Below are 12640 nucleotides of genomic sequence, written 5' to 3'. Positions count from 1 at the left end.
TGACAATGGCGTTTGAGATCCCGGTTAATGTCCTTTGAACTTCTAAGGTTGATTCTCAATGTGAATTTCAGGTAACAATTCCAATAACATGGAAATGGCTGATACTGTATATGATATATCTGGTTATTAGAGTATGTTTTTATAAGAAATAGTAAGGACCTAAAATTTTAGATCGAATTACACGCGCATAAACGTTTTATATCAAAAATAGTTTCATACTGACCATATTGAAATATTTTATACTGTGCGAGTAATTGTTTATTTGCTGTTGTTGTTGTTTGTTGTTTTTTTTTTTTTTTTTTTTTTTTTTTTTTTTTGATGTTGTACTTTTGTTTTGGTTTAAACATATTTATTCAACATATTCAACAAAACATTTAACAAGTGAACAATATTTACAAAGTACATTTTGGGATTGGGTAGAAAGCTATAAAGCTCATGAGTGTCCTCTCTTGTTTTGTTTTTTAATCTTTGCTATGCAGAAAATATCAAATACGTATTATAGACATATAAATGAAATTTTGGTGAAATAAAATGCGTATTTCTATTTTCCGTTTTTTTTTTCACTGTAAAACTTTATTTTCCACTGTAGTGAAACGTATTTTCACTGATCTCTTGCAGGACTACATTTGGTACACACAATTTTAAAGAAATTAATTGTTATGCCAAAACAGAAAATTAAAGTTTTTTAAATAAGTAAAGGATTTATTTTCATCTTGAGGTATTGGTCACTCATGAAATATTTATATATTTCCATACCACTCGATAAAAATAAATCCTGTATTTAAAGAGAAAACATGAATATCCTCTATATATTTGACAAATTGAAATCACTTGTCTCTTTAAGTACACAATAATATATATGCAGTCATTTTATTTATAAACTTATTTAAAAATTTCAGCATACAACCATAGATTTTCGTTTTTTTTTTATTACAACAAAACTCAACAATAATTTAAATTCGTTACTTGTTTTCATGTTATTATGAAACCACTCAGGATACAATAACTAAATACCCCTTACAAAATATTTTGTAAATAACCTACTGTTAAGAAACAAGGGCACTCAGTGATCACATAGTCGCCTCATGATAGCCAATTGCATGTGACAGCTACTGTGTAGCAGGAGACACAAATAGTCATTAACAGACAAAACATGTTTTTATTCAAATGCCATAACTCGGCTAAAAATCCTTCAACCGGAAAACCAATGCAATATGCTCGAGTACTTGAGCTACCGATCAACCGTGTAAAGATTCATTGAAATTGCATCAGTGGCATAAGAGGAGTAATACGGACAAATTTTAAAAATTAAAATCATTCAAGGGCCATAACTCTGAAAAAACATTAAATCGAAAAATATTGATGAGATGCACAACAAGACATTGTACTGATCATCACTGTAAAGTTTTGGTGAAATTGCACCAACTGTTTCTGAGGAGACTTTGTTCCGAAACTTTGTGCTTGTTCTTATGTTTTATTTTCGTATATATACAAGTCTTAATGCATTGAATCGATTGCATGTTTTATAACTTTAAACCATAAATTTTTGTCATCTTGTGTTCACCAGTTGCGTTTATGATGGGTTGTCCTTTATACATGTAAGTGTCATATGATAAGATAGCAAGAGTTTCAAATCCTTCTTTCTCATATATCCTCTGAGAGAAGTTAGAGGTTCCTTCACCAGTGATTGCTTTGAAACCTAACTCCCTGCTTAAAGCCACAGCCGCTCCAATCAGTCGACCTCCAAGTCCGATCCGACGGAAGTTTTTATGAACACCTAAAGTATTAAAATGTACAGCTTCATCAACACTGTACCTGTCAAAAAATTTTACTTCATTGTCTTTTTGGTGCAAAAACTTTGAAAGATCTCGTAATGATTCATATTTCATTGACGATAAGTCAAGCGGCGGGTCTGACCTCCTCATGGTCGACATTACACGTACCCCCATCACTTCATCTGTGTCCCTAGATATCATGCAAATAGATATGTTCTGTTTCAGTATACCGTACACCAAATCTTCAAAGTCTTCTACCCATGTCACACCAAACGCCTTACTGAGAGGTTCGTCAGGGGTAAAATGATAACCCATGATATTGTACGTAGCTTCATACCTATCTGTTGTTATAACAGCTAATCTTCCTTTATTGAATTCGAATTCGGCCTTCACCTTGTCGAAAGCCTATAATACACGTAATTATATATAAGGGTTACATCTGGATTTAATACTGTTGAGCTATATTTTAGTAAGGGTTCAACGTTATCAACACATATAAATGAATGGAATTGATGAAAACTTATTGTACAGAATTGCCGCTATAAAAATTCAAATTCTACTTGGTATATCGAAAATTGAAAACTGATCTTTTAAAAGCTATTGAAACTTAATACATAAAATAATAATGAGCAAAGGCATGACATATCATTTTTTTGCTATTTCTTTAATCCGTTTACAAATATAATAATGTTTCTCAAAGTTAAATTTTCCTTAAAATTGCCCAATGACATATATTATAATATCTGCATTTGTTAATTACATAATTTGAAATAATTCATTGCTATTCTTGGAAAAGCCTTGCATAAATAATTAAGTCAGACAGACAGTGCCGTAAACAGTACATCTTTTTGTCATACATATTACCAACACACATATTCTTGTCAAATGATCAAATAGATCTACATTTTAAACAAAAAAACATTTTCCACATATATAAATTTCGTTGAGGATGAATCAGCTTACATTTTCTTGATAATAAACATAAATGCAATTTACAGGAAATATTTTCTTAACAAAAATGCGTTATATAGGATTTTCACCAGATTTGCAACAGTGACACAATTATCACATTTCAAGAAAATTGAAAAAAGACACAATTACCTGAATAACTTTCTCCAGTGTTAAAATTTCCGAAATCATCTTAGTATGACATGTTGTGTACAGTACTGTAACACTATAAAACCAAATATTATATCTACAGATAGATAAAAACTCGTACGTGTAAAGGCCATGAACTTGGCGAACGAGTGATATGATATCTTCCATAAGAACACAGTAATTTATACTCATGGGTGCATCTTTATCAAATAGATGTTATAAAATATTGAGAGATACTCTATGTGAATCATCAATGTAATTTTTTATTTAACCACTATTAAAGATTTTAAGAGGTCAAATTAAATGATAAAAAGTTTTTATACCGGTATCAATGATACCTATGTTTACATCGATGCAAGGGCATCAGGTATTAAAATATAATAGGCCTAACTACATGTATTAATAAGCAATGTTTTATCAAAACGAACAAACTAACATGTGACAAAACTGAATAGATATAAAAGGCAACAACAAATAGAAATGTAACATATATTTGATTGTTATATCTTTACATTTCCATATTCACAAGTGATATGATATCATTCAATTTCAGTTAATAAAAGGTAAAGAAATAATGGAAATAAATGTTATGTAATTGATGCGGCTTGTCACGGTCATTCGCGGTCAAATTGTATTAAATTATTTTGTCAGATTAAGCATCAAACTTAAAGCTGCATGCAAAAGATGGGCCAAAATACACACACTTGAGAAGTAAAAAATATCTCGTTAAGGCTTTTGATACAAGTTATATCACGTAAAAAACTGACACCTTCATATTTGTGTTTATGAGACTCAAAACTCAAGCATAGTTTTTTTTTGTTTTTTTTTTTATTTTTGTAAATGTATCTGACTTTTGTTTGTTATCAATCATAAAGAATAAACCGTGAAAATTATATATTATAATTTCACAGTAAAAATTGTGAAACTATAATTTCACACTTTTAGCACAATAGGCAGAGCATGAGACCATTTAAGTCTCCATCCCGGGATAGCAGAATGCAGAGCGCGAGACCAGAAAAGTCTCCATCCCAGGATAGCAGTATGCAGAGCATGAGCCAGTAAAGTCTCCATCCCGGGATAGCAATAGAGCATGAAACCAGTAAAGTCTCCATCCCGGGATAGCAGTATGCAGAGCGTGAGACCAGTAAAGTCTTCATCCCAGGAAAGCAGTATGCAGAGCATGATACCAGTAAAGTCTCCATTCCGGAATAGCAGTAGGCAGAGCATGAGACCAATAAAGTCTCCATCCCGGGATAGCAATAGAGCATGAAACCAGTAAAGTCTCCATCCCGGGATAGCAGTAGGCAGAGCATGAGACCAGTAAAGTCTCCATCCAGTGTTAGCCAAGTAGACAGAGCATGATATCAGGAAAGTCTTCATCCCTGGTTAGCACAATAGGCAGAGCATAAGACCAGTAAAGTCTTCACCCCGGATAGCAGTATACAGAGCATGAGACCAGGGTAGTCTCCATCCCCGAAATAGCAGTATGCAAAGCATTAGAACAGTAAAGTCTCCATCCCGGGATAGCAGTAGGCAGAGCATGAGACCAATAAAGTCTCCATCCCGGGATAGCAGTAGACAGAGCATGAGACCAGTAAAGTTTCCATCCCGTGAAAGCAGTAGGCAGAGCATGAGACCAGTAAAGTCTCCATCCTGGGATAGCAGTATGCATAGCATGAGACCAGTTAAGTTTCCATCCCGGGATAGGAGTAGGCAGAGCATTAGGCCCCAAAAATCTTTCTCCTTGGTAAGGGTTGAGACCAGTTAAGTATTCATCACTAATTAGCTCAGTACATAGTACACGTCATGAAAGTTTTGATTTCCGTGTTTTTGTTGGATTTTTTGCAACAATATGTCTTAAATGTTGTTCTTCAACACTTTATACTGGTCATTTTGAAACTTTGGCGCGAACCAAAACGGTTAAAGTGATGTTATACCTTATTTAAAATTTGGACAGTAACTTGCAGAAAAACAGCTGTTAGGGCATTTAAGTTCATGACTTAAACTGGTCATAATTTTATTTCCTTCAAAGTAACAATGTAGATGTATTTATTATTCAAAAATGTATAAGTTCCATGCTTCTTTCAACTAAAGAACAGCAGGATCTTCTTAGAGCAGGATCGTCTTTGATCATAATGGCTGTTCGTTCATTGTCCTCAACTCATTTAAATGACATTTCTGAAACTACAAGGTAATATTTGATGAAATTACAGAAACGTTCCTTGCAGAAAAATTGTTCAAATCGGTATCACGGTGTAGACACATCGACTTTATGTGATCACTAATAAAATAATACACCCATGATGAATTTTATCATTTTAAAAGTGATCGGAAACTCATTCATATTGAGTAGTGTTACTATAACTGATGCATGATTCCGTTTCTACATAGTGGGTCTTTTCTTGTCATAGAAGCTGAAAAATAGAATCTAAAAAGTGGGATCTTTAAAAATCTTTTAAGGTGCAAGGCATTATAAGCTAAGATATTTGACTGAAGTATTTTCTAGTGGAGAGATTCTGAGTCTGAGATAAAAGATAGTTTAGAAATTTAGTGTCAATTACATAATTATGGTTTTTCTTCGTTTTTTGTTTTGTTTTGTTTATGCCTTATCCTGTGTTTAATTGCATTGATTGGCGATAGCACAAACATATTTACAAATTATATTATACAAAATATGCAGTTTGGCAGGTTTCGGTAAACCACCAGCACTCGTTCGTTGTTTTAGTCTTAAAAGGTGGCAGTTGGGAAAAATGCGTATTTGATATTTTTATCAGACTGACTGCTTATAGGCAGTTACAGCTTAATGCATTTAGAAAGTAAGTAAAATTTAGAAAGTAAGATACTAGTAGTAAGTAAAACTTTTGATGAGACGGTTTCGATAACTAATTAAACATGAACCTTTGCTTTTCGTCATACTTATATTTGTTATTTGTTTTTAACTTTTCTTCCGCGCAGTCTGATCAGGATCCATGCTGTTCGCTTACCAAGTCTATTACAAGTAGAGAAACTGATAGTGAACAGGATGGATCCTGATCAGACTGCGCGGATGCGCAGGCTTGTCTTGATCTATGCTGGTCGCAAACCCATTATGTTGGTTTTGTCATGACACGGCTCATTTCTGTTTACCAATGTTTGATTAATGCCTGTTTGCGTGAAGACACTGTTTCCAGTATGCTCAGTACTGGAATCGTCCTATTTAAACTGACCATATGTATATACACCTTTACCCCTAAATTTAATGTTTCAAGTGATCTTTTGATATTGTTGTTTTCTTTTGCTAAAATAGCTTGTAACGGCATATGTAACAAATTATTCACCCCCTCAATTTAATGTTCCATGTGATCTTTTGGCATTTTAACTCTTGGGTTGTTGTTTTCTCCCGCCCAATATGCTTCTAAAGAGGATTCTCATTGTGAATTTCAGATAACAATACCAATAACATAGAAACGGCTGATATTATGATAAATCTAGGTATTAGGGTATGTTTTTATACAAAATAGTAAGAACCTAAAATAATTTTAGATCGAATTACACGCGCATAAACGTTTTATATTAAAAATAGTTTCAGACTGTCCATATTGAAATATTATATCAATGTACGAATAATTGTTGTTGTTTTTTTTTGTTGTTGTTGTTTTTGTTGTTGTTGTTGTTTTTGTTTTTTGTTTGTTTTGGTTTTAAACATATTTATTCATCATATTCAACAAAAAAAAGAAGTGAACAATATTTACATAGTACATTTTGGGATTGGGTAGAAAACTATAAAGCTCATGAGTGTCCTCTCTTGTTTTGTTTTTTAATCTTTGCTACACAGAAAATGTCAAATACGTATTATAGACATATAAATGAAATATTGTTGAAATCAAATGAGTATTTCTATTTTCCGTGTTTCTTTTACTGCAAAACCTAATTTTCCACTGTGGTGAAACGTATTTTCACTGATCTCTTGCCGGACTACATTTAAATTTAATACGAAATAAATTGTTATGCCGAAACAGAAAATGAAAGTGTTTTTTCTTTAAATAAGGGTCCGTCTACACCTATCCAAGTCTTGAATGCAAGTATCATATTCTCCTGTATTGGATAGTGTAGACACCCTACTTGAATGAGTTTTAAAGAGAAATTATGTGACATCCAAGAAGATAATTCCTTGCAAGAAAGTTAGAACATGTTCTATTTTTCTACAAGTTTTTGGCTGTCAAGACACTGATAACACCAGTTTGACACAAAACATGTGCCCGAAGGTTTGATAGTGCTTTTGATTTTTATTATTTTCTGACTTTTTGTTGTTGATTCAGTGTACATGCCCTTTGAATTTCAGTAACTGATTACAATGTCTTGGTAAAATGAACAAATCAATACGCTGACACAAAGAAGAGCAAAAAAAAAAAATACTAAAAATGAAAAAGAAGCTCTTTTTCAAGTAGAGTCAAATTGGATTTAAAATGATCTTGTTCATTTAGTGAATAACTTTCATCGAATAAAAAATTTGCATCAAAATAATTTTTTGTCACATTTTTCAATTTAAAAAAAGAATGAACGCATTTCATTTACTCCATTCTATTTTAGCTAATTGCATCATTTTCCCGCTTTTTTCACATATTTTACAGAATTATGATAGTCTTGCAAAGACAAAGGTATAAATTCTGGGCTATTTTTATTTTTAATGAGACATTTCAGTAAAAACTGTGCCTGAAAAAATGTTGAAAGGGCCATTTATTTAGCTTATCTAAATGTGACATGTAAGAAACTTGAATAGGTGTAGACACGGCCTAAGTAGATTTATTTTCATCTTGTGGTATGAGTCACTCATGCAGTATTGATATATTCCATACCACTCGATGAAAATAAATACTGTATTTAAAGAGAAAACATGAATATCCTCTATATATTTGACAAATTGATATCACTTGTCTCGTTTAGTACACATTAATATATATGTTATCATTTTATTTACAAACTTAATTAAAAATTTCAGCATACAACCATATATTTCGTTTTTTTATTACAATAAACCCAACAATAATTTAAATTCGTTACTTGTTTTCATGTTATAATGAAACCACACTGGCTACAATAACTAAATAACTAAATACTCCTTACAAATTATTTTGTAAATAACTTGCTGTAAGAAACAAGGGCACTCAGTGATCACATAGTCGACTCATGATAGTCAATTGCACGTGGCAGCTACCGTGTTGCAGCTAGGAGACACAAATTGTCATTAACAGACAAAAAACATGATTTTTTATTCAAGGGCCATAACTCGACTTAAAATCCTTCAACTGGAAAACCAATGCAATATGCTCGAGTACTTGAGCTAACGATTAATCGTGTTAAGTTTCATTGAAATTGCATCAGTGGTATAAGAAATAATTTTAAAAATTAAAGTCATTAAAGGGCTATAACTCTGAAAAATCATTAAATCGAAAAATATTGATGAGATGCACAGCAAGACATTGTACTGATCATTTCTGTAAAGTTTTGGTGAAATTGCACCAGTTCTTTCTGAGGAGACTTCGTTCCGAAAGTGTGTGCTTGTTCTTATAATTTTTTTTATTCTCGTATACAAATCTTAATGCTTTGAATCAATTGCATGTTTTATAACCTTAAACCATATATTTTTGTCATCTTATGCTCGCCAGTTGCGTTTATGATTGGTTGTCCTTTATACATGTAAGTGTCGTATGGTAATATAGCAAGAGTTTCAAATCCTTCTTTCTCATATATCCTCTGTGAGAAGTTAGAGGTTCCTTCACCAGTGATTGCTTTGAAACCTAACTCCCTGCTTAAAGCAACAGCTGCTCCAATCAGTCGACCTCCAAGTCCCATCCGACGGAAGTTTTTATGAACACCTAAAGTATTAAAATGTACAGCCTCATCAACACTGTACCTATCAAAAAACTGTACTTCATTGTCTTTTTGGTGCACAAACTCGAACAGATCTCGTAATGATTCATATTTCATTGATGACAAGTCAAGAGGCGGGTCCGTCCTCCTCATGGTAGACATTACACGTACCCCAATCACTTCATCTGTGTCCCTAGATACCATGCAAATCGATACGTTCTGTTTCAGTTTACCATTCACCAAATCTTCTAAGTCTTCTACCCATGTCACACCAAATGCTTTACTGAGAGGTTCGTCAGGGGTAAAATGATAACCCATGATATTGTACGTAGCTTCATATCTATCTGTGGTTATGACAGCTAATCTTCCTTTATCGAATTCGAATTCAGCCTTCACCTTGTCGAAAGCCTGTAATATACGTAAGGGTTACATCTGGATTTAATACTGGTGAACTACATTTTAGTAAGAGTTCAGCGTTATCAACACATATAAACCAATAGAATTGATAATATCTTATTGTGCAAAATTGCCGTTATATAAATTCAAATTCTACTTGGTATATCGAAAAACCGATATACAGAAGCTATTGAAACTTAATACAAAAGACATGTCGATATTCTTTTTATTTGGGATTTCTTTAATCCGTTTACAAATATATGTTTCTCTAGGTTAAATTTCTCTTAAATTAAAATTGCCCAATGACATAAAACATAATATCTACATTTGTTAATTACATAATTTGAAATAATTCATTGTTATTCTTAGAAAAGTCTTCCATAAATTATTAAGACAGACAGACGGCCAAATTTATATGATCAAATACATTTCAAACAAAAATACATTTTTCCACATGAGGATGCATCAGCTTACATTTTCTTGATCATAAACATATATGTAATTTACAGTAAAGATTTTCAAAAATGCGTTATATAGGAACTTCACCAGATTTGCAACAATAACACAAATATCACATTTCAAGAAAATTTTAAAAAGACACAATTACCTGTATAACTTTCTCCAGTGTTAAAATTTCCGAAATCATCTTAGTATGCCAGGTTGTGTATAGGACTAACACTATTAAACCAAATTTTATATCTACAAATAGATAAAAACTCGTATGTTCTATGAAAACATGTGTTGATTGGTGTAAAGGCCACAAACTTAGTGAACGAGTGAACTGATATCTTCCATAAGAACACAGTAATTTATGGTCATAGGCGCATCTTTATCAAAAAAGATGTTATAAATATTGATAGATACTCTATGTGAAAAATCAATGTAATGTTTTATCTAACCACTATTAAAGATTTTAAGAGGTCAAATTAGAAAATAAAAAGTTTTTATATCAATGATCCACCCCGGGATAGCAGTAGGCAGAGCATGAGACCAGTAAAGACTCCATCAAAGGATAGCAGTAGGCATAGCATAAGCCAAGTAAAGCCTCCATCCCGGGATAGCAGTAGGCAGAGCATGAAGCCAGTAAAGTCTCCATCCCGGGATAGCAGTAGGCAGAGCATGAGACCAGTAAAGTCTCCATCCCGGGATAGCAGTGGGCAAAACATGAGACCAGTAAAGTCTCCATTCCGGGATAGCAGTATGCAGATCATGAGGCCAGTAAAGTCTCCATCCCAGGATAGCAGTAGGCAGAGCATGCGACCAGTAAAGTCTCCATCCCGGGATAGCAGTAGGCAGAGCATGAGACCAGTAAAGTCTCCATTCCGGATAGCAGTAGGCAGAGCATGAAGCCAGTAAAGTCTCCATCCCTGGATAGCAGTAGGCAGAGCATGAGACCAGTAAAGTCTCCATCCCGGGATAGCAGTAGGCAGAGCATGAGACCAGTAAAGTCTCCATCCCGGGATAGTAGTAGGCAGAGCATGAGACCAGTAAAGTCTCCATCCCGGGATAGCAGTAGGCAGAGCATGGACCAGTAAAGTCTCCATCCCGGGATAGTAGTAGGCAGTGCATGAGACCAGTAAAGTCTTCATCCCGGGATAGCAGTAGGCAGAGCATGAAGCTAGTAAAGTCTCCATCCCGGGATAGCAGTATGCAGAGCATGAGACCTGTAAAGTCTCCATCCCGGGATAGCAGTAGGCAGAGAATGAATCCAGTATAGTCTCCATCCCGGGATAGTAGTAGGCAGAGCATGAGACCAGTAAAGTCTCCATTCCGGGATAGCAGTATGCAGAGCATGAGGTCAGAAAAGTCTCCATCCCGGGATACCAGTTGGCAGAGCATGAGACCAGTAAAGTCTCCATACCGGGATAGCAGTAGGCAGAGCATGAGGCAAGTAGGCAGTTAAGCAGTTTCCATCCCGGGATAGCAGTAGGCAGAGCATGAGACAACTAAAGTCTCCATCCCGGGATAGCAGTAGGCAGAGCATGAGACCAGTAAAGTCTCCATCCCGGGATAGCAGTAGGCATAGCATGAGACCAGTAAAGTCTCCATCCCGGGATAGCAGTAGGCAGAGCATGAGACCAGTAAAGTTTCCATTCCGGGATAGCAGTATGCAGATCATGAGGCCAGTAAAGTCTCCATCCCAGATAGCAGTATGCAGATGATGAGACCAGTAAAGTAAAGTCTCCATTCCGGGATAGCAGTATGCAGATCATGAGGCCAGTAAAGTCTCCATCCCTGGATAGCAGTAGGCAGAGCAAGAGACCAGTAAAGTCTCCTTCCCGGGATAGCAGTAGGCAGAGCATGAGACCAGTACATTTTCCATCCCGGGATAGTAGTAATCAGAGAATGAGACCAGTAAAGTCTCCATCCAGGGATAGCAGTAGGCAGAGCATGAGACCAGTAAAGTCTCCATCCCGGGATAGTAGTAGGCAGTGCATGAGACCAGTAAAGTCTTCATCCCGGGATAGCAGTAGGCAGAGCATGAAGCCAGTAAAGTCTCCATCCCGGGATAGCAGTATGTAGAGCATGAGACCTGCAAAGTCTCCATCCCAGGATAGCAGTAGGCATAGCATGAGGCAAGTCAAGTTTCCATCCGGGGATAGCAGTAGGCAGAGCATGAGGCCAGTAAAGTCTCCATCCCGGGAAAGCAGTAGGCAGAGCATGAAGCCAGTAAAGTCTCCATCTCGGGGTAGCAGTAGGCAGAGCATGAGACCAGTTAAGTCTCCATCCGGGATAGCAGTAGGCAGAGAATGAATCGAGTATAGTCTCCATCCCGGGATAGTAGTAGGCAGAGCATGAGAACAGTAAAGTCTCCATTCCGGGATAGCAGTATGCAAAGCATGAGGTCAGTAAAGTCTCCATCCCGGGATAGCAGTTGGCAGAGCATGAGACCAGTAAAGTCTCCATCCCGGGATAGCAGTAGGCAGAGCATGAGGCAAGTTACGTTTCCATCCCGGGATAGCAGTAGGCAGAGCATGAGACCAGGAAAGTCTCCATCCCGGGATAGCAGTAGGCATAGCATGAGACCAGTAAAGTCTCCATCCCGGGAAAGCAGTAGGCAGAGCATGAGACCAGTAAAGTCTTCATCCCGGGATAGTAGTAGGCAGAGCATGAGACCAGTAAATTCTCCATTCCGGGATAGAAGTATGCAGAGCATGAGACCAGTAAAGTCTCCATCCCGGGATAGCAGTAGGCAGAGCATGAGGCAAGTTAAGTCTCCATCCCGAGATAGCAGTAGGCAGAGCATGAGACCAGTAAAGTCTCCATCCCGGGAGAGTAGTAGGCAGAGCATGAGACCAGTAAAGTTACCATTCCAGGATAGCAGTATGCAGAGCATGAGGCCAGTAAAGTCTCCATCCCGGGGTAGCAGTATGCAGAGCATGAGGCCAGTAAAGTCTCCATCCTGGGATAGCAGTATGCAGAGCATGAGACCAGTAAAGTCTCCATCCCGGCATAGCAGTAGGCAGAGCATGAGTACAGTAGAGTTTCCATCCAGGGATAGCAGTAGGCAGAGCATAAGG

At 36.1% G+C, this 12640-nt stretch overlaps 2 protein-coding genes across 2 annotated transcripts; both read right to left on the bottom strand.

Annotated features, from left to right (window-relative positions):
• Positions 1-447: 447 nt before the first annotated feature.
• Positions 448-3008, bottom strand: LOC132752078 (uncharacterized). The gene is made up of 2 exons (XM_060742354.1): positions 2877-3008; positions 448-2180 (listed from the first exon to the last, which is right to left on the bottom strand). Exons 1-2 carry the CDS (start codon positions 2913-2915, stop codon positions 1524-1526), a joined length of 696 nt encoding a protein of 231 aa, XP_060598337.1. The 5' UTR covers positions 2916-3008; the 3' UTR covers positions 448-1523.
• Positions 3009-7264: 4256 nt separating this feature from the next.
• Positions 7265-9860, bottom strand: LOC132752079 (uncharacterized). Its single transcript, XM_060742355.1, has 2 exons — positions 9727-9860; positions 7265-9131 (listed from the first exon to the last, which is right to left on the bottom strand). The coding sequence occupies exons 1-2, from the start codon at positions 9763-9765 to the stop codon at positions 8475-8477; spliced, it is 696 nt and encodes a 231-aa protein (XP_060598338.1). The 5' UTR covers positions 9766-9860; the 3' UTR covers positions 7265-8474.
• Positions 9861-12640: the final 2780 nt, after the last annotated feature.

Source organism: Ruditapes philippinarum, unplaced genomic scaffold (genome assembly GCF_026571515.1).
Source record: "Ruditapes philippinarum isolate M1 unplaced genomic scaffold, ASM2657151v2 ctg1620_1_1_1_1, whole genome shotgun sequence".
Lineage (NCBI taxonomy): Eukaryota > Metazoa > Mollusca > Bivalvia > Venerida > Veneridae > Ruditapes > Ruditapes philippinarum.
This window is presented reverse-complemented; position numbering and strand designations above follow the sequence as displayed.

Excerpts from the sequence above, each read along its gene's own strand:
- LOC132752078 (XM_060742354.1), bottom strand. The coding sequence starts at position 2,915 with ATGATTTCGGAAATTTTAACACTGGAGAAAGTTATTCAG. Across the intron at positions 2,181-2,876 it reads CACTGGAGAAAGTTATTCAG|GCTTTCGACAAGGTGAAGGC; the intron begins GTAATTGTGTCT and ends CGTGTATTATAG.
- LOC132752079 (XM_060742355.1), bottom strand. The coding sequence starts at position 9,765 with ATGATTTCGGAAATTTTAACACTGGAGAAAGTTATACAG. Across the intron at positions 9,132-9,726 it reads CACTGGAGAAAGTTATACAG|GCTTTCGACAAGGTGAAGGC; the intron begins GTAATTGTGTCT and ends CGTATATTACAG.